This window comes from Mya arenaria, chromosome 3 (assembly GCF_026914265.1).
Source record: "Mya arenaria isolate MELC-2E11 chromosome 3, ASM2691426v1".
Taxonomy (NCBI): Eukaryota; Metazoa; Mollusca; class Bivalvia; order Myida; family Myidae; genus Mya; species Mya arenaria.
This window is the reverse complement of record NC_069124.1, coordinates 18,824,714-18,852,555: the sequence shown is the minus strand read 5'-3', so window position 1 is coordinate 18,852,555 and position 27,842 is coordinate 18,824,714. Positions and strand designations below refer to the sequence as shown.

Below are 27,842 nucleotides of genomic sequence, written 5' to 3'. Positions count from 1 at the left end.
CCAGTACAACAATCTGTTTTCAACAGATTTCCCCAAAATTTGGATATGCATACACTCGCCAAAAATATAAGAATGTACTTAAATTTGTCAAATTTATGAAATTCAAAATTTACAAAGCGGTATGGTGTTATAAGAAATGTGTATGCCTTCACAGAAGGTAGGTCATGGTTTGGATATCACTGTCTAAATTCAGAATACATTTGAAATTGTGCAGGAACTCTTCAAAAGTTCAGAATTGTATGCAAATTTAAGACTTTTGAAACATTTCATCATTCCTGTATTATTCTATGCAACAAAAAAACAAACATACCAATGAAATAGCAGCAAGGGTGTAAGTAGGACATAATTATATATATAAAAAATTTGAATATATTCAAATTACATAAAATGTATTAAAAAAAAATGCAATCATGCAAAAGCATCAACTTTGAACAGATCGATTTTAGTGGCAGTTTCAACAAAGATCCACGTTGATTTAGTCAAAGTTATCTTTCGTGTTATTGTTTCCTTATATAGCTACATATTTGAGTGAATTAAACTTGGGCAAGTAGGGTGTTTTGCGGAAACGAGGTTTACCAAGTTTCTGCAAAACACCCTGCACGAGGGTCGGGATGAACCCATCTTACACAAGCGGCTATGGTAGATGCTTTTTCTCCCACCTCAGTTAAACAAAATTAAGTAAAAATGTATTTTTTTGCTGGAACTCTTTTGTGCTTAGTGAAAATAATTGCGTACGGATATGCGATAATTCGTGGTTGTCATGGATATTCACGCAGTGATTCAGAGTATGTAAATGGTCTGATCGGTCTTTAAATAGTTCTAAGAAGAGTGAAACATTATTTCTTGAAAGGTGCGTGAAAACTTTTTTCTGGTGACAGTTGAAGCGAGAAATAATTAACCAGCGTTCTAAATATTGCCACAAGACAAGGTTTCCATGTTGCACTACAGACGACAGTCTTCAACAAGGGAGGTAATTACAATATGTTGACCATTAAAAGAAGTTCCATACGGGCATTTTATCTTCGCCCGTGGGCAAGATAAGAATTTCTAGCATGGTTAAATTAATGGATCTACTTATCTGAGGTGGGAAAAAATGTGATCTCAACTTGTGTTAAAGACTAGAGCATCCTACAAGTGCAATTCTTTTACAGACAGTTATAAGCATAGATTAACAATAAAAAAAGAGTAAAGTTAACAACAGATCTCTGTACATTAATGGGCCGATTGTTCAGAACATTGTAAAGTTAACAACGTTGTTAACTGGATCATTGTTAACTTTCAGATCTGTTATACTCCGAAAGTTTCCTGGCCACACATGTGATCTGTGGTACTTGTTGAGACAATATTGAGACAACCTATTCAGCTATGCTCGTTTTATCTAAATATGTGAGCACAAAATAAAATATACCACCTTAAAAAGTTAACAACGATACTGTTAACAATGTTATTAACTATAACAAAGTTCTTAACAATAGGCCCATAGTGTTACGAAAACATCAATAACACCGATGAGCATGATTTTGCAATTATCACAATGATGAAAAAAATTGTGTGTGTGCTGTGTCATGTGATTGGAATACATAGTGGATAGGGTCAATTTAAAAGATTGAAATCAACTGAAGAAAAAGTCTGAGGTCGATCTTATCAACGCACCTATCGTGAGATCACTTTTTGGAGTTCTGTGTAATTATAATACCTGTTTTGCAAACTAGGATCTTTATTGGTCAGTGTTGGCAAGGTTTAAAAATTAAAATTGATTTTTGCCACTCACTAATTATTCAACTAGACTTCATGATCTTATAATATTTGTCGTCCATGCGTTGATAAGATAGTCCCCCTTTATCACTTCATACAGGGCCAAAAATCTTGATCCTGGGAACCATGGGTTAATGCGTGCTTTAATAGCAGTTAAATAACCTTAAGATAGCTTCATGGCTGAAATTTAAGACTAAATATGATTTGTGTCTATGAAGGTCTATTCTCATCATCTTATATCATCAAGATCAGCCATTCTATTAATTACTACTATAAACAAGTCTTAACATGTATGTGAAGATTGCTCATCAAACAAACAATGAAATCATTTCATAAAATACAGTATGTACCATGTCAGAGAGCAATTTGTTTTTGTTTTTGTCAAAATATTTACTCCCATACCCAAACAGTAACCAAGAAGGCGGAGCTTTGCCATGCAATATCAGCAATTTATGACAGCTCTATTCACTAGAACACATGCTAGTTATTAAACATTATCCTTGACAACACAATACAAAACAATTACATAAACCTAAATTCCTTGTGATTGAAATTATACAGCTTTGCGCTTGTGTTAAATTTCAATAACTCAAGTAACGGTTGTAGTAATCATTACAGTTATGAACAGGAATGGCAAAACATGTTTAATACAATTTTAAGAGATATAGTTAAATTTGACAGTGAACGTAATTGCACATTGAGTGAATAAGCAAAACAGTCAAAAGGGAAAGAATGAAAGATTTTTTATGTGGCCAAATCCAAATATTAAAAACAAAATATGAATATTATATTTGGATTTTCAAATACATAACAATCAATATATAATCATGGCCATATGAAATACATGTACAAAAGAAAAAGAAGAAAAAAACAAACAATTTGCTACAGTCAAGAAGATGGAAATCAATATACAACATGTATGTATAAAATTGCATTGCACAGAATTATACCCAGCGAAACACTACAATATACCGGTACATAAAAAAGAAAGAAAATCAACTAAGCACCTAAATATTGGCTAAATGTAAATAATAGTACCCTTTCCATCAGAAGAAAAACCTTAATAAAAGACCATTCTAGCACAAAACTCATAAAGGAAGCACAAATTTAACTGCATCATACACAATAAATAACAAAACAAATCATAATCATTAAATGTTTTGAAAACAAGAAACCCTTTAAATGTACTCACTCACAGATCTGATGTTGGCAAAAACTTTTATTTAGTAAGATTGTTGAAATTGTGTTATTTTACTTAACTTTTATGAACAACACCAAACACTATTTGGCAGATACACATTCAAGGAGAATTTTCTTTGATTTTTTTATAATATTTATGAGCTATGATAAAACCTCATTAAATGATCAAATAAGAGCTCCATAGCTCATAGCTCATAAATATTATATAAATTTAAACAGGATTCTGCTTAAATAATGTGTAAAATATGAACAAAATGCTTTTCACAATGATAAAACATCATCAAACGATGAAATAAACTACTTTGAACAGCAAGTGGCATATTATTATTTCAATTACATGTTTTGAAAACAAAAAACACTGAAACTAGACTCATTCATAGAACTACATGTTGGCAAATATTTTGTTGCATCTGTCTTTTTTTACTTAACTTTTATGAACAGCAAGCGGCAGATACCCATTTGACCAGAAATTTCTATTTAGAACTACAGAGCTCTATTTTGATCGTTTAATGATGTTTTAGCATTGTGGCAAACAATTTCTTAACATCTCACACATTATTGTGTTTGTTTTTTTGTTTTTTTATTAATATCTGACCCTATAAACGTGAACTAGTCAACTTGAAATTTATGAGTTGTGAATATTGACTTCGAAATTCTACGAAACCCACAATAAATGTCCCAATGTAATGTAGATATGAATACAATATGAAGTGTTTAATTTTGTTTCAATAAAATTCATCATATGGACTTATAAATGGTAATAATGAACAGATTTTTCTTTTTAAAGTTTAAAAATAGTATGAGGAAGAAAACTTATCACAAGTATTATTGCAAATTTTCTAATTTGAAAAAAAAATAATTAAAAAATCAAACTTTTAGAAAATAATTGTATTAAAACAACTTTAAAAAAAATGGTTTATTTTTTTTATTTTTCACCAAGAATAATCATCTGCTCATTTTGTTATTTTTTTCAACAGGCAAAAGATCAAATAAATACAGATATTTCTATGGGAATTTTTCTTATGACTTTATGATCTGAGACAAGACAACTAAGCTAGAAAAAAATAATGTTATAACAATGGTCCCTTCATGTATGGAATGAATAGTTATGTCATTTTTGGATGCCTGGTGTCCCCATATTATTTTGGTATTATTTGAAAGGGTTTATGTAGAGAAAAAGAATATGTTATATTTACTAACATGATTTGTTAGTATGAAACACACTTTCAAATGATACCAAAATCAAACGGCCTCATCAGGAATCAACATTTAACATTACGGCTAATGGCATGATAAAAGAAAACAGTTAATTGAACACATGGTACCTTAAACTTACTGATCACTTGTAGGTTGTAATCATTACAGCAATCACACTGAGTGGTGGGAGTGAAATGGTTGTATCAAAGTGACATTGAATAAAGAAAAAGATCTAATTATTTGGATTTCATCTTCACATTCACCTTCATGGTTCGCAATATGAGCAGGCTGCTGGTCAAAACTGATGGTTCAAAGGACTTTAGGGTTGGTTCAACTTTGCCAAATAAGTTATTTTTTCAAAAAGCACTTTTCTTGAACACAGGTTGGTTAATTTTGTATTTGAGACAGTTAAACCAAAACTTATTGGGAATCATGACCTTGCAAATACATCTAGATTTATTAAGTAAATTCATTTCACCATCCTCCATACCCAGTCTATTGATAATGTATTGAATAATAATACTATAGAGTTGCCTAGTGGTATAGGTGTCAGCTTTAAGCTGTCTTCTTACAATCGAGCAAAAATAAATTAATATCGGCCAAATATGTCAAGTGATTGGAATAATATAATGTGGGTTCAGACAAGGGTAATCCAGATAAAACTTAACAAATACAACCCTTTTCTCACATGAGAACACTAATAAAAGACTAAATAATTCAATTCACTTTCATATTTGAAAATATCTACAATTTATACATACAACAGTGGTCCAACCGAAAATGCAATAGAAAGTAATGACAATGTGAAATTCAATGTGGAACTGAGGCCCCATTTAAACAATAATTTATTTCGCCTCATCTGACCCATAATTTAAGAGTTGGGTAGATACAGTGAGTGTATACCAGGTGATAAATTATGTCATAAATGCTACCTCAGAAGTCAACATTTTGCTTCGAAAGAAGATAAAAAACAATGATAATTTTCCTTTTCTTCTCCATTTTAAATGAAACAAATGGCAGTCAATGCTGCTTAATGAGCACTGCCTTCGTTTTATTACCGGAGTTTGATAAGGTTATTAGTTTCATCTAACACTTTGACAAACCTGTTTCTAAAATAATGTTTTAACAGTGCTCACTACTCACTAGGTGTCGTTTTTGTGAAAAGGCTTGTCGAAGTGTTTTAAGTAACTAAACTCAATCAAACTCTAAAAGACCAAAAGAGGCTCTGTAAGCAGTGTGGACTGCGTTATGTTTCTTTTAAAATGGTGAAGAAATGGTCAAGTTATTTTTTTTCTCAAGTGTTTGTTGAAAGCAAAATATTGCCTTCCAATGAAGCTTTAATGACGCATGGTATTCACACAGTGTAAATAGGTAGGTGTTATAAATTCTTAACCCCTTAATGCGTAAAGATAAACGGGGGGAAAATGTAGACACAGGAGAGGTTAAAAAAAATGTTCCTGTTGTGGTCGTTTTCGTGAACCAGTCAGGTAAGGCCAAACAAACTATGTTTTTAATGTGGCCTAGGCCAAAGATAACAAATTACTAATAATCACATACTAATTCTTCCAAATCATTTTACTATCAAATGTGTCATGTCTTTGGACAGAAAGTTTGGGACAAAGTCGGAGCCCCAATTTGAAAAAAATCACTTTTGCACTTGAAAATTAATTGCACTATCAATCCTAGCATATTTTCTTCAGTAAAATTCAGTCAAATACAATGTAATAACAGTCAAAACCTCATTTTACCTAAACTAATCGACTTTGGGCAAAATATCCCAAGATATACTACAACAAAAAGAAATCTACAAGAGTCCCCTAACACTTAACCATCATTAATCATTAACATATTCCTCAACAGCGACCTCGTCTTCATTAACTCCACTCTCATCCAGGGACTCGGATGACACCGCAGTCGTCAGAGGCTTGATTTGTGACATGTCTAGGCGAGGCAGGGTCATCTGTTCTGGGAAAATCCAGGGCTTGAGGTGAGGATTATGCTGTTGTTTCCAAGCAGTGTAACCTTTACATGCTTTGTGGATACGGGAAATAATCTGAAATCACACAAAACTGCTTATAAGACTAAACAAAAATACATTCGATTTGGGTTAGCTGACCCTTGCTAGGAAATAGGTGTCGACCCTACCATTTTCAGTCAGTAGCTTGAAATTATTTTTTTCAAAATTAAGTGTTTTAATATGTAGTATAAAACCTTAAAAACTTGATACTGAAGATTACTTAAACACCATTCTCCAATGACAACAATAACATTCTTACATAAAGCCTAAAAGAAAGCCTACCAACCCTTCCTGATTTGGAAAGGATGTAACCCTTACCAAACCAATCTTTTTTGGCTTTAACAGCTAATTTCAGATGTTTAACTCTGCCACAATGTAACAAAAACAAGAGCTGTCACAGAGACAGCGCGCTCGACTATTCCGCCGCTTTTCAATGTAAGGATTGAAACGTTTTGGCGAAACATGCATGGATCACTGTTAGATTAAATTTCAATGCAATACATGGTGTGCTGAGATATTAACATAAATGTGGTTACATGCAAAATTTTAACGAGAATTTCTAAGTCTAATAATAAAGGGCCATTATTTGCAAAATACAGTTATCTAACTTGGTTATTCAATTAAGTTGGGTGGTGGAATACCATTGTATAAAGTCTCAATGCAATACATCAAATAGTTGCTGAGATATTATCCTATGTGTGCTAACATGCAAGACCTTAACCAGAATTTCTAAGTCGCATAATAAAGGGGCAAAAATTAAATATTATAAAAGATAGAGTTATCTTACTTGATTAAATAAGAAGGTTAAATAGATGGGAGCCAGTGTGTAAAGTTTCAATGCAATACATAATGTATTCACTGAGGTATTGACTTAAAAGTGGTTACATGCAAAACCGTAACCAGAATTTCTATGTAAAAAAGGGGCCATTATTTGAATTTAATACAAACTGGAGTTATCTTACTTGGTTATTTAAGTAGATTGGATGGTTGAGAACCATTGTATAAAGTCTCAATGCAATCCATCAAGTAATTGCTGAGATATTAACCTATGTGTGCTTACATGCAAAACCTTAAACAGAATGTCTAAGTCAAATAATAAAGGCCCATAATTTGCATTATATTCAAAAAAGTGTTATCTGGGAATACATATCTAATGTTTCAATGCAATACATGATATAATTGCTGAGATATTGACTTAAATGTGGTTACATGCAAAATCTTAACCAGAATTTCGAAATCGAACAATAAAGGGCAATTATTTTGCATTAAATGCAAACTAGAGTTATCTAACTTGGTTAATTAAGTAGGTTGGATGGTTTACTACCATTGTATCAAGTATCAATGCAATACCTCAAGTAGTTGCTGAGATATTAACCTATGTGTGCTTACACGCAAAACCTTAACCAGAATTTCTAAGTCAAATAATAAAGGGCAATTATTTGCATTAAATGCAAACTAGAGTTATCTAACTTGCTTAATTTAGTAGGTTGTATGGTTGATTACCATTGTATCAAGTATCAATGCAATACCTCAAGTAGTTGCTGAGATATTAACCTATGTGTGCTTACATGCAAAACCTTAACCAGAATTTCTAAGTCAAATAATAAAGGCCTATTATTTGCATTAAATTCAAATAATTGTTATCTAACTTCATTAATTTAGTATCTTAGATAGTTGGGAATGCATATCCAAAGTTTCAATGCAATAACTGATGTATTTACTGAGATAATGACTTAAAGGTGCTTACATGCAAAACCTTAACCAAGGTGTGACGCCAACGCCGACGCCGACGCCAACGCCAGGGTGAGTACTTCGAATAGTGGAGCTAAACATCAGGATGAGAGTTCTTACAAGATGTTACATGGTAGTAAGCTTACCTTTGGTGCTAGAATTTTGGTGCCTTTATTCACAACCCAGACTGGCAGTTTTCCTGCAATATAGAATATAACAATAATATATATCATATACATGTACATGTAACAACCTTTTAAAGTTTCTTACACAAACTGGCACACCATAAGCAATGGAACAAGAGCACCGCCTACGGGTGCTGAAGGCTCATCTGATTTTATCCTTTTACAGTTTATTCATTTCATATTGTAGTGACCCAAGCAGAAATCTTAAAAAATATCAGACTGGCAAAAATTTCAAAGTTGAAAAATACTTAAATATCCCCAACCCTCCTCCTACCCTTCCAAATGTGTGACTCAAAAACCTGTTTGATATATTGAAGTGCATTATCCATTTATTGTCTGTGGAAAAAAATTGAAATCAATCCAACAAAAATTGAAGAAGCTGTCCAATTCTCAAAATCAACCAAAATCGATCAAAATTCATGTTTTTTACCCAAAAAAACAGGTGAGGCTCAGAATCTTTAGAGTACAATGTGAAGAAGGGTATTAGATGAACAAGCTCCCCAAGTTTCAAAGTGATAGCTTTGATAGTTTCCATGTAAGTGACCTAAACGCAAAACTGAACAAATGACGACTACAATCAAATGACGACAATAGCTCGTCATTTTTTTCAAAAATCAGATGAGGTAATAGTTACACAAAAAGGTATTTCTATTTTTGAAATCTGTATTATCAGGTATGAAACATTTCATAACATTAAAATAATACACCAAACAAGAAACAACCATCAGTTCGAAATATACCAGCCAAAAGGCATGATATGATGTTGGTTAATCTTTTTCGGACCTACAAAAAGAAATAATTTGAAAGTAGAAATTTACATTAACTTTTTATAATACTTCTACATTTTACTTCTGAAAAAGTCTGTCATCAAAACTTTAACTTTTTTCTTATCAAGCAATTACCATAAAACAACATGAGGTTAAAAGTGGTCTAGTGCTTATCCCAAATGATCTCTAACTCTCACCCAAGTGGCTGTAGGTATAAGTACCACTGAGGGCTTGTTCCCCTGACATTACATAAATGACTTCAGTGCAGGTTTACACCATTGGTATGTTTTTCACTGAGTCCAAGAACAGACTCATGAGTGATTCATATCAACTTACAGATGTTTTCACAATCAAGCTGAAATAAATAATTATTAACTAGAGACTGTTTAAGGCAATCTGTCCAGGAGTTTTGGAGATTTCCCTTGACAATTTTTTTGACATCCACACAAACAGGCAGATTGAAAGGGCAGCTACCCCTTAAGGGGGGAGTAACAACTAACTACAAAAAAGATATGTCATACCTCTAGGATCTGACTGTGCAACGTATGTAAACTGGACCTTGTCCCCCATCTGTCTGATCAGGTACCCAGTCAAGTATGAGATCCCTCGAATGAAGCCCTTTCTTGGTGGACACGCCTAGGTAACATTGCATTCGTAATGAGTTTCACAAAATTTAGGTACAAAACACATAAATATAACAATACCATTTTTCAGCAAAGACATGATTTGTAATCAATTCATTAACATATCTGTAAATTGTATTCAACTTTCCAACACAGAATGTCCAAAATGCTTAACAAATGTAATAATTTACAAGAGCCAATATGGCAATCATATGGCACTCATACTTTTGCTTTGGGAATCACATAATATATTAAACAGAGTGATGGAATCATAACAGAATGGTTGAGGTACAAGCCTCATGTATCAAGCATACCTCATGGTTAATAGAATTGTTGAGGATCAAGCCTCTTGTATAAAGCATACCTCATGGTTAACAGAATGATTGAGGATCCATTTTTCTGCTCCTGTGTCAAGCCACGATCTCTGGGTTACAAAGTCACGGTTTCTCAAAGGTGGAGGGCTTCTTACTGTGAAGACAAACAGTTTAGCTTAATAACAAATATGAAAACAAGAACATGATTTACGAAAATTAATACATATACAGTTTTTTTTAACATGTAAATAATATAACATATCCTGGATGATAATTAATTTTGAAAATATATTAAACAATTCATACATCTACTTGACTGAGGAAACATTACTGACACAATTACTTGAAATTGTTTATGTTTATTATCATTAAAAGATGATAATGTATATCACATTTTTGGGCTATAAAACATGTATTCATTATCAAACCATACTTGTAAGCAAAATAAGGACTTCACTCACAGGCATAGTAGCCTATGTCGTTGTTCGGGTTAATGGCGCAAATCTCATAGCCATCCATCATGGAGTGGTCCCAGGTCTTCCGATACTCTGGGTCATGCAGAACATCATACAGCACTTCTGCTGATACATCTTCAAATGTTGTTCGAACCTGGAGTGTTTTTTCAATGTTGGTAGTTTGACAAAGTGAGCAGTATTAAACTTGAGTGAGTTAAAAGACAATATATGGTCACTTGCTGCAATGATTCTGAGTATCTTAGTAACTGTGTATCTGAGCAAGGCTTGATGAGTTACAAAAGCTCAGTCATATTTTTTATCATGCAGTTTCATCAACAGTTCTCACAAGCCTTATCACCAAAGATAGAAAGATGATTCATCTCTTGTTTAAAACAGCTAAAAAAATCAACCCTATCTAATTCTATGAAGAAGATGAAAACTTCTGGTACAAAACCTGGTCCAAATTAACGTGTGCTGAGATGCACCATCATCATCACCTCAAGAAAAAACTTCCCCCAGATTTAAGTACTCTTATGATGTGGAAAAAATATTCAGCAGAAGTGGCAATCAGAAAAGCTTTATACATTAAACCTTCATTTTTCCATTCCAAGAAAAACAGTTCAACTGATCTCTGTTGGGTTGGTCCAACTGACATAAAATTATTCAACTTTATGATTAAAATGTCCCCTTATCTTTGTCAGGGAACTAAGAGAGAACAAATGTGTACTACAAATGGAAAAAGCAAACCAAAAACAAAGTAAAGTATTCAGACTTACAGTTACACATGTATACTGTAGTATACACATTTTAAATTTATGAGGAACAAAAACACAAACATATTATCCAATGTTTTTTTTCGACCAAAAATGGGCCCCGAGTTGAGCCTAATTCACAATAAAAAAATACACATTTTGTTAAAAAATTTGACTCAGAATTTACAATCCTAAAAAATCTAAAATTAACAAGAAAAATCAGTACAGATATGTTTAGATGCAGTCTGATTACCCTCAAATTAGTCAAGTCCAGGATCTTAAACAAAGCTTAGTTTTTGGTTTGAAATATACTTGGGTACATTCTAAATTCACAATTTTTAGGCAATTTGTTGCTATTTTCACAATACTAAGGATCATTGCCCTAGTCTACCTAAATGGCCGTCAACAAGTCTTTTGACGAATTATTTTACTATGGCAAGCTCGTGATGTCCACCATCCCAGCAAATAGTAGTGGACGGTCCTTGCGCCACAATTTTGGAATTATCTCTGTGATAAATTTAAATTTCTACAAAAATATTATTGCCTACTATTAAACACATATTCATTTATGTCATTATGCCAAAAAACATGTTCAGATCTATCATAAAACACTTTCATCTTTCATGTGTCAATTGCTTATCAAGTATCCTGATATCTGTAAATCTGGGACAAATCTGACAGGTCGTGTACATGTATAAAAGGGTATTTGTGACCCAGACTATTTTTATGTGAAAATAACAACTCTATTGACAAATTCAATCTAGTTTAGATCACTGTTGGGTATATACTGAATAATTTGGTCATTATTATTCAACATTGATGCGTAAAAAATGCTATATATTCTTTCGCCCAGTGTTAAATGGCAGAGTTGTAGTGTATCAAGGATGCATAAGAAATGTCAAAGTAATAAAATTTTTTATCCCTGATCGCTCGTTATTGTAGCTAATCATTGCCCCATTCTCAAAAGGCAAAAAAACAACTGTTATCAACTGTCATTATTCCAAAATGTACTGCTCAAAACTATGGTAGGTTCTGGGTTCTGTGCAGTGAAAAAACGTTACCTTAATTATTTTGAAATTGCAAACTTCATTATTTTTGGTCCAGACACTTGTGGCATTTTTCTGATACTCTTGTTTCCAATTCTGACTATCGTCACTCAAGGCTTTGAGTCGTCGAAAGTCAGAGTCGTCTGCAACACGGATCTCGCCAACTTGCAAGACCGATAACATGACGGGTGTCCAGATATGGTGAATATTTTATCACCCGGATAAAAATATTTCGTGTCAACTTTCACATTTGGCGAGCTTGATTACTAAAATTATTGTATCAATAGCAAATTTTGCTAAAACAACACAGAGAAAATGATACTCTCTTTAGAATATTTTTCTTATGATCAAGAAGTATTGCATTATTCATATTTCAGAGAAAATTTATTCACCTGACAAAATATAACTCAATAATCGATTCATTTTAAAACTCTGAATGAAGTATAGAAAGCGGTTAAAGACAACTATACGAAAGTAATAATTAGGGCATAGGTTTGCCCAAAGCGGTTTGAGGATAGGTGGCCGATTTATGGCCTATTGGTATTCTTGAGAAAACTTAAAATCATATTTTACATACCCCGACACATAAACCAGAACTATAAATGCATTTAATGAAGGCATATTGAAACGACCTCATGTGACAATATTTTTGCTGATGAATGTACATGTATCGATACTGTTAACTATTTTACTAATACCAATATAGGTGTTCGCACCGTGGAACCCTTTCTATGATCAAGATGCGTTGCACAATTTCTTTCATTTGGCTACAGTAAACATCGAAACTTAATGCACAATCTTGTGCCTTTTTTCATTCACGCATACTTCGAGTTTTCTGCGTATTTTCATGGCGAGATATTTTGGTCTGACAGGGATGCTTCGAAATCACATTGTTTATAGAAAATCATTTCTAAATTCAAATCTACTTACTGATATATCTCACAGTATGTGACGTTATCCATAGAGGAGTGAAGTTGTAATTTTGTGAAAACCTATATTGATTTCGGCAGTTAAAAGACATTTTCTAGCCTTGTTGAAATAAAAACATGTGTTAGCCATTTTTATTCGCGCATTTACGTAACTTCCGATGATTCTCCTTTATTCAAAATAGCATCTGTCATGTCAAGAAAAGTAGTTATTCGGTTAGTGATGAAATACTTATTTGAATTATGGAATTTTATATTTTTGTCATATAAATCCAACTTGGCTGCCGCTGTTTCTGCTACAGCATATTTGGCCGCTTTTTGGCCGTTTCTTGGCCGCTTGCTAGGAGATGACATGCTTGCTTCATATTTCGTGGAGAGAGGTCCCGATTGGCGCTCATTGCAAAAGATAAATAACTTCATACTTTATTGCTAACAATATTAACGTATTTAAATAATTGACCTTACGACAGCGGCTACTAAGCCACGCCCCCTGATATCAAGGGAGCGAACTCTGTCTATGTCCGTCTAACAAACAATTGAGGAAGCAATGGCGTCTCGCGTCGTTTCGCTTATCGATGTTCCTGACGGTTTGGGGCCAAATTATCATGAATATGACATTTCACTGCGACAGGTGATTGTTTTAAAGATAATTTGCGAAAGCAGTTGAATACTTTTTATAAAGATTTATTTTATACAGTGTATTATATACCACAGTTAAGAATTTTTAAGAAAGACTGTCAGTTCTATGGAAGCGTATGCATGTGAACCGTTTCCAATCCTTACAATAGAAGATAAAAATAAAGCAGTGAATGGTCAGAAAAACTTTAAAAATAAGTGCGGACGCCTGCCGATAATACATTTCATGATAACGTTTTTCAAGATGTAAATAAGCTGTTATTTAGTTCAGTCGATTGTTTTAAAGTTTGTTTTAAGAAATAAATCGTTAAACGTTATATGGGACTTTGGATTTTTGACTAACCCAACCTATGTGAGGTCGTTACCATATAATGCAATTCAGTTATGTAAAGCAATGATAAAAACAAGCCTAAGGCCTTCATGAATATAAACTATATAAGTATGTACATGTATATGGGATCCCAATATTACAGGGAATTAGTTTAAGCAAAAGGAAGTGTTACTACGCCTCCATTATACTTATGAAGTAAACAGATGGATTTATTAATTTCCTTAGAAGTTTAAAGAAAAAAAAATCAGAAAGTTCAATAGACATAGGTAAAAACGATTTTTCTAGGACAGGATATCACCATTGCCACATATATGTACTTCAGAATGGACCATACGACCTAAAATTTTCAATCTAGGAACATAGTGATGTATACATACATTGCTGAAATGGCACCAGCTGGTCTAATAACACTTCCAAGAGATACTGGAATGTGCCTGCCGAAATATCACCACCTTAATCAAATGTTCAGCGAGTTTCAGCAGTATGAAAAGACAAAAAGTGGACAACGAGCAACAATATAAAGGTGAACAAAATTACGATAAACAGCAAGATAGTATGCCAAGATTAACAGTAGCAACTGCAGCCGATTCTTTGGCCGAAAAAGCTCTTATTGCCAATGTGATTATGACTGCTGACAGGGACGGTGACAATTTCCTCTTTGTGGCAATCATTATGCGAAAAACCGAACTGGCCATCAACTTGATAAACCTAACTACAGACTACAGCCAGGTAAGATCAGTAAACAAGCTTCGACAGACGGCGTTGCATCTTGCAGCGATTACAAACAATCCAAAAGTGTCCAGAAGACTTGTTGTAGCAGGAGCGGAGATTGAGATGCAAGACTACAATGGGAACACGGCACTTCATATAGCGTGCATTCAGGGATGGGCGGGGGTTGCCAGGAGTCTGATACAGCACGTATCGTACGAGGAAACGAAACAGAATTCTTTCAAAATCCCGTATGTTCCAATACCTCAAAACTTTGAAATAAGAAATTATGATGGTTCGCCATGTTTAATGATAGCAATATGCAAAGGTTATCTCGATATTGCTGATATGCTCATAGATATTGACGCAGATATCAATACTTTTGATATGAAAACTGGTATGACATGCCTTCATGCTGTCACGGAGTTGGGGCAAATACATTTAGTACGGTATTTGTTGCCTAAGCCTAACTTGAAAATAAATGCAGAGACATACTCTGGATACACGGCTATGGAAATCGCCTTTTATAGAGGATATGCAGACGTAGCGGCTTTGCTTAAAGTTTCTGGAGCGGACAGACCAAGACCAATATGTATTATTGAAAATCTTGATTTGGAAGAAGACCGGACAGACTAAATGTATTTATTATTTTTCTTAATAATCGGCATCTAACATGTTATCATTTACAGTTTACGTAAGGTCTGAACTATTGGCGGTAAAATTTCAAAATCATTCATGACTGTGTGCAAGGGGTGATTGGTTTCGCCTCTTTCGTATTAACTCCTTTCCTAGAGTAGTTGTGGTTGTTTCCACTGATCTTATTAAATAACATACAAGCAAATTAAGGAGGTACAGAGCATGACAAATCAAGTTACTATGTAGATATATCAATGTCTAACCAAATATGGACAGGTTTTTTTACTTCCTTGTCGAGCGGAAACTGATTATAAATTATTAGAGATAAGATAGTAAAGACTTATGTGCATTATATTTAGGAAGTCCAAATGAACACAAGTAATGAGTGTGTGCCAATTGTGTGACAGGGCTGTTACTAAGGTTTCAAGCGGGTTCTCGCTGCACTAAATAAAACTCTTATGCTGTAACACCGCGTTAAACTGTAATACATCATCCGCGATTTAGATTTCGGCTGTAATGCACCGTCGCGAACGTTTCGTTACTAAATCACCGTTGTGGTAGTACTTCGTGGGAGGTGCGCATTCGTCGTAATTTCGTTAGAAATGCAACTGTTGACGCGACAATTTCAACGTTTTTTTTGTGTCGTTGTGTTACAAAATGCAGTGCCACAGCGCGACACTTTTGTTGGACTTGGTCTAAAGGCCACGTCTATATGGAAACATGTTTGCAATTTTCAATGAGAACGTGCCTATCGATACATTTTAGTTGAAATTAGAAATGAGTTCTTAATGATCAAGACTCTCATTTAACTTTCCTTAAAAAAATTCGTCAATTACCGTGTCGTTGTGTATAAAAATATCCAAAACGGCACATTCCAGGACTTAGTCTAACGCTTTAAACGAGAAGTTTGAAAGACGTATTCACTGCTTTTTTTATTTAGACTGGTGTCGGCCATACGTATTCATTATGTTAGAAATGTTACCGTTCAATGGAAACGATTTGTATAACACGTTGTGCTAGTGAATACGCATGTTAGACTATGCGGCCATATTATGAATAAAAGTTGATGTATTGGATAAAAAATGTAAGTGCCAAAACACAAACTTAATAGACTTATTTAAATTAAAGTGATATAAATTGAAAGGTAAAAGCCGAATCCACCCGATCTAAAACAAACAATATCAGTGTGAAACTCTAAAATAATTGACTTTAAATATTTAAACTTAACTGATATAAAACTAAAGTTCAAAGATTATGTTACTATATTCATTATCCAATGATCAACGTTCGTCTTGTTTCTTTCAAACCGACGGATCAATTCGTTTAGGTACACGTAATTAATATACCACCACTGGTCTACATTCGCATACATTGTAGTTCTCATTTCGTAATTGCGCTCCCGTGGAATGGTTTCCGACCGTACACTCGTGTATCGCCTTGAAATCTTTGTAAAACATATTTCTATAAGAGAAACGCCCTTCACTTACAACTTACAATTCATCTATTAATAAACGTGGACACCGCCCAGCAGTATTCCAGACCTCTCCATAGCAGTTTTGTAAAATGTTCGATTTTATCAGGATTGTAAAGAATGTAATTTTGTAGATAAAGGAAATTATAAGATTGAATTTTACATGTACGTTTTATACCTAATTTTACCTCATATCATATCATTATTTTTCTAATACCATTTCTTCACATATTCTATCAGTATTCTCGTATTATAACATTTCAGTGCAGGTATTCGAAGTTAATCAAACATGTTGCAGATTTCAAAAATCATACTTTGGTACAATAATTATATAAATTTATTTGCAAACTCTACTGTAAACAAAACTATAGTGGTTAGATAAAAACTATGATTACAGACAATAATAAAGAGAAATAACTATATTCTAAGACTATATACTAGTCTCTAGTTGCATATTATGATTACAACTTACAATAACGAGTAATATCCATCTCGAAGTAATCATGATGTTATTGCACTTGTTTGTCAATTGTTTCATGTTTTATGGGATTCATGTATATTTCCTGAAGTCTGGAGTAGTGCTATCATATTTCCTATATAATACATATATAATATCGACCATTTGTAAATGTGGGTCACATTGGGTCAAAATCTAGGTCATTAGAAAACTCTTTGGAACATACTAGAGATATTACAATGGATATAATATTCATGAAACTTTATCAATATCCTTTACTTAATGAACTCTTCGATTTATTTGAAAAAAGGTTGTATGGTGTCAAAAAAATAGGTCATTGTGTTGTGTTTTATTTTCTGTCATGTCGTGCTACATATTGGTCAGATGATGTTCAAGCTCTGACAGAATGTTCCCTTCATAAATATCTCGACCGCTTGCAAATGAGGGTCACATGGGGTAAAAACTAAGTCACTAGGTCAAATCATTGAAAAGGTTTTGGAACACACTAGACATAATATATTTGGTCCAATATACATGAAAATTAATCAGAATGTTTTCCTTGATGAACCCTTCGATTTATTCGAAATTTGGTAATGTGGTGTAAAAAAGGCTCAGTAGGCCAAATCATAGATTTGGTCACTAGGTCAAATCTTTGGAATGGTTTTGAACACACTAGAGATATTATATTTAATTCAATGTTCATGAAACTTTATCAGAATGTTTGCCTTAATGAACTCTTCTTGCACTGATTTCGGCAGTTAAAAAACATTTTCTTGCCGTGTTGCAATCAAAACATGTGTGAGCCATTTTTATCCGCGGTTTTACGGAATTTCCGGATTCTCCTTTATTCAAAATAGCATATGTCATATGTCAAGAAAACTAGATAATTCGGTAAGCGATGAAATACTTATTTGAATTATAGAATTTTATATTTCTTTTTCATATAAATCCAATATGGCTGCCGCTGTTTCTGCTACAGCGTATTTGGCCATTTTTTGGCCGTCGGCCAAGTGTCAGGTCGAGAGTTTGCAGTTTCTTAGCCGAAAATGGGCCGCTCTGTTTTGACACCGACCAGAAAACGACCAGGCCAATTTTAGGCCATTTTATGGCCAAATTCCTGGCATTTGCTGGGAGATGGCATGCTTGCTTTAACTTTCGTAGAGAGAGGTCACGTTTGGCGCTCATGCAAAACATATTTAAAACTTTAAAAATATTCAATAAATAACGTAATACTTTATTGCTTACAATAATAACTTAAATAACTATAATGTGTATGGAATTAAGGAGATTTGTTAAAGATAATTGCTAAAGCAGTTGAATGATTTTTTTATAAAGATTTATTTTATACAGTGTATTATATTGAGTCAATTTTATTTGGGTCTAAACATAAAATAAGGTCAAACTCAACACTTGATATTACATGTAATAGTACCAATATTGAACCAACTTCTGCTGTTAGATATCATGGCGCAACTATTGATCAGACCCTATCTTTAGATTCTATGGCTCGTTCCATATTAAAAGAGGCCCATGCAAGGTTAAAATATCTATATCGAAAGAAAGGTTACCTTACAAAATACACCAAGAAACTCCTTTTCATGGCCGTATTTCAATTAAAACCAAGCTCCAAACCACACAAAATAAATTAATGAGGTTTGTTTTGTATCTTGATGCAAGGTCTCACATTGTCCCCGAAAACTTTAAATCACTCAACTGGTTACCTGTCAACAAACTTGTCGACCAGATTATTTTGGGTCATGTTTGTAGAATAAAAAAGGCATAGCCCCGGACTATATGGGAGACAATTTTATCTCCCAAGATACTGTACACACACATAGGACAAGGTTATGTCAGAAAGGGGCTAATGCTGTTCCAGAGGTCAAAGGTTTTGGGTTAAAGTCCTTCTTCTTTTCTGGTATTTCTTTATGGAACAAATTGCCATCTAGTATAGCACAGACTAAGAAATTAAAATGCTAGTAAATATTTATTTATTTTAGATAATTTGGCATAATATGTCATGCTATTAAAAGGCTTTTTTTCATTTATTTATTCAAAGATTTTCAGTAAAGAAACCATTTGAACTTAGCCTCGCATTTTATAAGTACTACATACTGTCATATTCATACTATAATGTGATAATTATATATAAATTTCTCAACTTATAACTTATCATGTAAAGTGATTGTGATACAACTAAGGCAATATTTATTTTAATGCATAAAGACTTACTTTTAATATATTTGTGCAACCTCGAATACAGCGATATTATTACTTAAATATGCAATGCCTCCCTATGCCATGCCACCAAAACAAAGGACCACAATGGAAATAAGGGTTTTCTTTTTTTTGTGTCATCCTTGTTTCGGTGTGCCTGTCATGGCTATTGATAATATCATGTATGTATAATGAAATTTACTATACATGTTGTTTATTTTAAATGTCAATGTATGTGCATTTTTTACTAAAATAAATCTATCTATCTATACCGCAGTAAAGATGATTTAAGGGAGACTGTCAGTTCAATGGAAGCGTATGTGTATCCGCCATTGTTGAACCGTTTCAATCCATACAATAGAAGATAAAAATAAAGCAGTGTATGATCAGAAAAACTTTATAAATAAGCGCGGACGCCTGCCGATAATACATTTCATGATATGTTTTTCAAGTTGTAAATGAGCTGTAATTTAGTTCAGTCGATTGTTTAAGTTTGTTATCAGAAATAAATCGTTAAACGTTATATGGGACTTTAGATTTTCAATTAACCCAACCTATGTGAGGTCGTTACCATAAAATGCAATTCAGTATTTAAAGCAATGATAAAAATACACCTAAGGCCTGCATGTATATAAACTATATAAGTATGTACATGTACATGTATATGGGATCCCAACATTACAGGTAATTAGTTTAAGCAAAAGGAAGAATAACTACGCCTCTAATATATTTATGAAGCAAACAGATGGATTTATTAATTTCCGTAGAAGTTTGAACAAAATAATCAGAAAGTACAAAAGACAAAGGTTAAAATGACTTTTCTAGGACAGGATATCACCATTGCCACATATATGTACTTCAGAATTGACCATAAGACCTAAAATTGTCTAGGAACATAGTGATGTATACATACATTGCTGAAATGGCACGAGCTGCCATTATAACACTTCCGAGAGACACTGGAATGTGCATGCCGACATCTCACCACCTGAATCAAATGTTCAGCGAGTTTCAGCAGTATGAAAAGACAAAAAAAGGACAATGAGCAACACCGCCAATATAAAGGTGAAATAAATTTCGATAAACAGCAAGATAGTATGCCAAGATTTACAGTAGCAACTGCAGCCGATTCTTTGGCTGTGAAAGCTCTTATTGCCAATGTGATTATGACTACTGACAGGGACGGTGACAATTTTCTCTTTGTGGCAATCATTATCCGAAAAACCGAACTGGCAATCAACTTGATAAACCTAACTACAGACTACAGCCAGATAAGATCAGTAAACAAGCTTCGACAGACGGCGCTGCATCTTGCAGCGATTACAAACAATCCAAAAGTGTCCAGAAGACTTGTTGTAGCAGGAGCGGAGATTGAAATGCAAGATTACAATGGAAACACGGCACTTCATATAGCGTGCATTCAGGGATGGGCGGGGGTTGCCAGGAGTCTTATACAACATGTGTCGTACGAGGAAACGAAACAGAATTCTTTCAAAATACCGTACGTTCTAATACCTCAAAACTTTGAAATAAGAAATTATGATGGTTCGCCATGTTTAATTATAGCAATATGCAAAGGTTATCTCGATATTGCTGATATGCTCATAGAATGAAAACTGGTATGACGTGCCTCCATGCTGTCGCGGAGTTGGGGCAAATACATCTAGTACGGTATGTGTTGCCCAAGCCTAACTTGAAAATAAATGCAGAGACATACTCTGGATATACGGCTATGGAAATCGCATTTAATAGAGGATATGCAGATGTAGCCGCTTTGCTTAAAGTTTCTGGAGCGGACAGACCAAGACCTATATGTATCATTGAAAATCTTGATTTGGAAGAAGACCGGACAGACTAGATGTTGTTGTTTTTTTTCAATAATCGGCATCTAACATGTTATCATTTACAGTTTACGTAAGGTCTGAACTGTTGGCGGTAAAATTTCAAAATCATTCATGTGTGCAAGGTGTGATTGGTTTTGCAACTCTCCTATTAACTCCTTTCCAAGGGTAGTTGTGGTTGTTTCCACTGATTTTATTAAATAATATACATGCAAATTAAGGAGGAAAAAGCTTTACAGAGCATGAACAATCAAGTTACTATGTAGATATCGAGCCATGAGATATCGAGTCAACGAGTTTCGACTCTATATTAATGTATAACCAAATATGGACAGGTTTTTTTTACTTCCTCGTCGAGCGGAAACTGATTATAAATTATTAGAAATAAGATAGTAAAGACTTAAGTACACTATATTTAGGAAGTCCAAATGAACACTAGTAATGATTGTGTGACAATTGTGTGACAGGGCTGTTACTAAGGTTTTAAGCGGGTTCTCGCTGCACTAAATAAAACTCTTATGCTGTAACACCGCGTTAAACTGTAATACATCATCCGCGATTTAGATTTAGGCTGTAACGCACCGCCGCGGACGTTTCATTACTAAATAACCGTTGTTGCACGTAACTAGCTCAGGCGATAAAAGTGATGTCAGTAATGACCACACAGGGAACTATTCACCTTCGGACGAGGAATTGGAAACAAGCGACATAAGCTTAGCGTCCATTCTACTGGAAATCCGCAACGATGTGAAGAAAATGAATAGTAAATTCGACAAACTTGAACAATCTTAAATGACTTAAATCGCGAAAATAAGGGAATTAAACAACATAATAAAACTCTTTCTGAAACTGTGCAAACGCTTAAATGACAAAATGAAAAGTTATGAGGAAAAACTCTAAGAAAATACTAAACTTCAGGAAAAACATGAGACATCGCAGCGGAAAAATAACTTAAGTGTTACGGTACAAATTTCACAGAACCGGAAACTAACTCACAGTCCGAGCAAAAAGTACGCCAGTTCATATCTGAACAACTTGGTATCGATTCAAGCGACATGCAATTTGAATAAACATACAGGCTTCCATAAAAAAGACCGCCCTACATAAGCAAGGTTTTCCTCACTCAAGCAAAGCCAAACGATTATGGACGCGCTTCGGGAGAAAAGAAAGAACGGTAAAGTAAGCGGTAGGGTAGTGGAGGACCTTCCAGAACGCATTGTTAAATCCCGTACCGCACTGTACCCTTTCCCTGAACAATTTATAAGAGAAGGGAAATCAGCTCGATTTAAATTCGATAAACTCGTAGTGAACGGCGATATATACGAGTATGATTATGTATCCAAGATCCCGGTTGTAATAAGTAAATAGGGAACTGGCCCAAAATGCAGAAACTTTGTAAATAGTTTGAAGTCGATTGTTGTTTGTACCATGAATATACAAGGTCTAAATAAATACTGTAATGATTCAAACTTTACGAATTTCTGTCACGATTTTGATGTGGTAGCGTTATACGAAACATGGCAGACTTAAGCACAAGAATGCCAGACACTTTTAAACGGATTTTCTTGTTATGAACAGATGCGGAAATCTATTAACAAACGAGGGTCCGTAGGCGTAGCTGTTTTTATCAGAGACAGCATCAGCACCTGTTTTAATAGAATATACGAACAATTCAATGATTGCGTTATTTTTCATACCGAGCAAGAATTTACAGGATACAAAACTGATCTTATTTTAATATTTACATACTTATCGCCGGAACGGTCAGTTATCTACGAAAATGAAAATAGTGACGGCGTTGATATTTTACATCGAAAACTACTATTGATTACGTCGGATTTTCATTCAGCGACGATATTGTTAGCAGGGGACCTAAATGCTCGGACAGGGGATCTCAAAGACTTCATTCCTAATGATGATCTGGACTATATTTGTGGGGAAACCTCATATCCTAGATACATTTTTAATACGTCAAGAACAACCAAAGACTACACTTAAATAATTTTGGTTCATCATTAATAGAACAATGTTGTAACTTGGACGTTCATATTTTGAATGGCAGAGTAAATGGTGACACAAACGGTAAGTTTACATGCACGGAAATGGTATAAAAAGTTTGGTTGATTACATTAATGCATCAACGTCACTTTTTGAGTATATCGAACATTTTGAGGTTGGCATGGAATCGTTTTCAGATAATTTCCCATTAAAATGTATATTAAACCTCGAAAAGTACGTGATGCTTTGAATAGTGTTAAAAGTTCGTATCATTACAAATGGAAAGAAACATTAAAAGACACGTTTTAAGAACATTTTGTCGAAACTATAATGCTTTTGAACAAACTGTTTCAAATGAAAATGCAAAAAGCAAATTAGCAGAATTCATCGCTGTATTTCAATCGGCAGGGATTTGTATGAAGAAAAAACGAGGGGCAGTTAGAGAAAACACTATGACACAATCTGAATGGTGGGATTCGGAGTGCAAAGATTTGAAATTTCGGGTCACAAACTCTTCCTCTGACTTGACTGACTATTTTAATGATCGATCAAAGTTTAGAAATGCGTGCAAATTAAAGCGATTACAATTAAAACGTGGGCGACGCAAGAAATTACTGGACTGTAGAGATAATCCCAAGCTATTCTGGGAGAATTTCAAACGTGCCAAGGGGATTACTCTAAATTCAAATGACTTAGGTTCTAGCGGTGAATGGTATGCATATTTTTTCTCGATCAACATAAACAATAAAATGTTAACACGTTAAACGAAATTTTTTCCCCTTTACAAAGGGAGGTAAATTCAAATTTGTTAAATCTACCAATTTCTGAAAAGGAAATTTTTAACAGTATTCGAACATTAAAACGAAATTGCTCGACAGGGACTGATGGCATAGGCATAGAAATGTTCAAATGTACCATTCATAAATCAATGTCTTACCTGCACTTTTTAATGGGATTTTTGAATGTGGCGAATTCCCAGAAAGTTGGAGTGAAAGCATTATCACCCCGATTCACAAAAAAGGATCTAAATTTGATCCAAACAATTACCTTGCTATGTCGTTAAGTAATACAATAAGCAAAATATTTATAAACATCTTGTCTAAAAGACTTATAAATTGGTGTAATGAAAATGATATTATAGACGAGTCACAAGCTGGATTTAGGCGTGGTTATTCCACCAGCGATTATATATTCAACCTACAGTCAATTATACAGAAATATACCACTCGAAGAAGGGAGTTTCTACGTATTTTACGTCGATAACTATAAGGCCTTCGACAGTTGTGATCACCATAGACTCTGGGAGTGTCTCTCACGTTACACCATAAATGGGAAATTTCTTTAACATTTTCAATCCATGTATAGCAGGATGAAAGTGTGTGTTAAAGTCGCAAATGGTCTGACAAACTTCTTCGCGTGTAATATAGGCACAAAGCAGGGGTGTTTGAGCTCGCCGATAATGTTTGCATTGTTTATGAACGATTTAGTTCGTTATTTATGAACAAATACTCACAATGGTGTCTTTATCTGTGAGGAAGTTGATAAACTGTATGCTTTTATGTACGCTGACGACGTCTCAAGCTTTGCAGAAACGGCTGTGAACTAGCAACGCATTATCTATGATATAGCGGACTTCAGTGATAAGGTTGGCATGAAGGTTAATACAGAAATATCAAAAGTTATGGTTTTTCGAAATCGCGGACCACTGCGATATTACGAACAGTGGAAATAGAAAGGTGCGCAAAAAAATGGTACCTTATTACAAATATCATAGCGTTTTTTTTTTCACACCCAAACTGTCTTGGACAATGACGAGAGAAACATTGGCTAAGCAGGCTCAAGAGGCAGTTTATAGTATATTCAACTACTGCAAACACGGCGGTTTCTTTGGACCAGATGAAGCATTTAAACTATTTGACGCGATGGTTGTACCTATTTTATGCTATTCGTAAGAAGTATGGGGTTATGAACTGTCAGACTGTACGGAAAGAATACATATAAACTTTTGCAAATATGTGTGTGGATTAACCAAATGTAGCAAACTTCTTTGCTTTAAGACAATGTGGACGATTGCCAATTTCAGTGACCTATAAGACACGTTGTGTTAAGTATTGTCTTCGACTTACGGATATGCCAAATCATCGGTATCCCAAACAGTCTTATAACTTGTTCAGAAACCATGACAATGCTGGTAGATCCAACTGGGCTGCAAATGTAAAACGAATGTTACATAAGTATGGATTTGGATTTGCTTGGCTAGCAAATGGTGTTAAAGACTCAATGATATTTCTAGCACCGTTTAAGAACAGGCAAAAGGATTGTGCATTTCAAGACATACATTCGAAAATAAATAGTTCACCCAAAGCATTGCATTACAAGGAATTAAAGACTATGCTAGACACTGAAAGATATTTAACATTGGAGTTGCCTTTCTTACTGAAAAGATCACTGTCAAATTTAAGATGTTCAGGGCATAACCTGATGATTGAAAGAGGCAGACATTTAAATGTTGACAGAGAATTTCGATTTTGTGCATTTTGTTTAACACATAACGTTTATATCATTGAAGATGAGTTTCACGTTCTTGTTATATATCCACTGTATGAATCGTTAAGGCTAGAATGCTTTGAAACTGCATGGTTTGATATAATTCGAACTCTTGCATTATTTTACTGTATGATGTCTGATGTTCGAGAGAGACAAAAAAAATCATTTACAAAGTTTCTACATAAAGCAAACATGTTGAGACAAACCTTTATTGCGGGTAATAGACGTGGCTAGTTTTGTCTGTACGTTTTGTATTTTGAACATTATTTAATATATGTAACAACGAAATGGAAATTAAATATGTTAAGACAATATGTATTTAAAAGCAATGGCATTTCTATATATGCATGTTGTATATTGACGTTTGTAAAGATAAGTATACATGCCACTGACAACATGTTGTTGTTTAATCTCTTCTGATCTACATTTAAATTGCATATATATGGAACCTGTGTATTTTGGGCCGGTGGCCTTTAATTGCAAATAAATCTGTATTGTATTGTATTGTTGTGGTAATACTTTGTGGGAGGTGCACATTCGTCGTAATTTCGTTATAAATGCAACTGTTGCCGCGACAATTTCAACGTTTTTTGTGTCGTTGTGGTACAAAATGCATCGCGACAGTTTTGTTAGACTTCGTCTAAAGGCCACGTCTATATGGAAACATGTTTGCAATTTTCAATGAAAACGTGCCTTTCCTGGCAATTTTAGTTGAAATTAAAAATGAGTTTTTAATTATAAAGACTCTCATTTAACTTTCCTTAAACATTTTCGTCAATGACCGTGTCGATGTGTATAAAAATCCAAAATGTTAACGTTCAATGGAAATGATTTATATAACACGTTGTGTTAGTGAATAAGCATAATAGAATATGCGGCAATTTTGTGCCAAAACACAAACTTAATAGACTAATTTAAATTTAAGTGATATAGAATGAAAAGTCAAAGCCTAATCCACCCGATTTAAAACAAACAATATCAGTGCCAATCTCTAAAATAATTAATTTTAAATAATTAATTTTATCTGATATAAAATTAAAGTTCAAAGCTGTTGCTAAATCATGTGTACAAGTTGATAGCTCAATAACTAATTTCTTTATCAGCCAGGTCGGAGTTCACCAAGGGGAAAAGTTATCCCCAGTGCTGTTTTCTTTGATTCTTAATGATTTCACCCAGTTTATGCCAACTAATGTTGAAGGCTGACCCACATGGCCAACGGTTAATTTTGATTAATTAAGCACGTCTGATGCTTACGTTAATTTGAGACTATTTATAATCTTGCATGCAGATACTACTGTGCTATAAGCTTAAATTCAGCATGCTCTACAGAATGCTCTCTTTTTTATACTGGAGTATAATGTTTGTGGTTGGATTTGCAAGTTAATGCATACAAAGTAGTCAAACTTAGTTAACCTAAAGCTGGACGTGATATTTTTGAAATTTATAATGAAATTAAAGTTTGATATTGTTGACGGCGTTATTTTATTTTGGTGTTAAACTTAAATGGGAATTATTTGAAGACAAAAAGCACCTTATAGATAAGACATTGTGTACGGGTACGGTACGGTGCGCTTATCCTGCATCTGCTAAATTATCAGTAACAATGAGTAAACCCCTTATTCTGCCTTCGAAGTGGCAATTTTTGAGACCATCTTGTTCGTCGAATGTCCTTTTGAGATCACTTGATACTCCCCAGTGAGGTAATTACACAGACAATGGAAATATGTTGAGTAAAATACCCTGCCTAACATTACTTGTAACAAAAAAACGTCCTCAGCCATTATCGAGTTTCTTTTAGGTAACTAAACACTAGCAATAAACTTGTTTATATATCCTAGTTACTATTATGAAACTAGCTATTTGTATTAAAATTCACCCATTTACATTAGGTAGTCTTAAATAATGGTATGCACGTATCGGTTTCAGTTTGGGGCCACTCAAAATATTTTCTTTAGATTCGATTTTTATTGCCTGTAAATAAGATTGAAAAAATTAAGGCTTGTCGCGCCCACCAACTTTCAATGCTTTCATTTAG

At 34.0% G+C, this 27,842-nt stretch overlaps 2 protein-coding genes across 2 annotated transcripts; one reads left to right on the top strand and one right to left on the bottom strand.

Moving 5' to 3' along the window:
• Positions 1–80: 80 nt before the first annotated feature.
• LOC128227923 (START domain-containing protein 10-like) lies at positions 81–12,289 on the bottom strand. The gene is made up of 6 exons (XM_052938870.1): positions 12,058–12,289; positions 10,251–10,398; positions 9,840–9,943; positions 9,374–9,488; positions 8,047–8,099; positions 81–6,205 (listed from the first exon to the last, which is right to left on the bottom strand). Exons 1-6 carry the CDS (start codon positions 12,223–12,225, stop codon positions 5,987–5,989), a joined length of 807 nt encoding a protein of 268 aa, XP_052794830.1. The 5' UTR covers positions 12,226–12,289; the 3' UTR covers positions 81–5,986.
• A 2,129-nt stretch (positions 12,290–14,418) lies between these two features.
• LOC128225759 (NF-kappa-B inhibitor cactus-like) lies at positions 14,419–15,279 on the top strand. Its single transcript, XM_052935660.1, has one exon. The coding sequence runs from the start codon at positions 14,419–14,421 to the stop codon at positions 15,277–15,279; it is 861 nt and encodes a 286-aa protein (XP_052791620.1).
• The last annotated feature ends 12,563 nt before the right edge of the window (positions 15,280–27,842 follow it).

What these genes read in the sequence shown, in the direction of transcription:
- LOC128227923 (XM_052938870.1), bottom strand. Translation starts at nt 12,225, where the DNA reads ATGTTATCGGTCTTGCAAGTTGGCGAGATCCGTGTTGCAGACGACTCT. An exon ending in CGACATAGGCTACTATGCCT is followed by an intron (nt 9,944 to 10,250) that starts GTGAGTGAAGTC and finishes TTGTCTTCACAG; the next exon opens with TAAGAAGCCCTCCACCTTTG. An exon ending in ATCATTCTGTTAACCATGAG is followed by an intron (nt 9,489 to 9,839) that starts GTATGCTTTATA and finishes AATGTTACCTAG; the next exon opens with GCGTGTCCACCAAGAAAGGG.
- LOC128225759 (XM_052935660.1), top strand. Translation starts at nt 14,419, where the DNA reads ATGAAAAGACAAAAAGTGGACAACGAGCAACAATATAAAGGTGAACAA.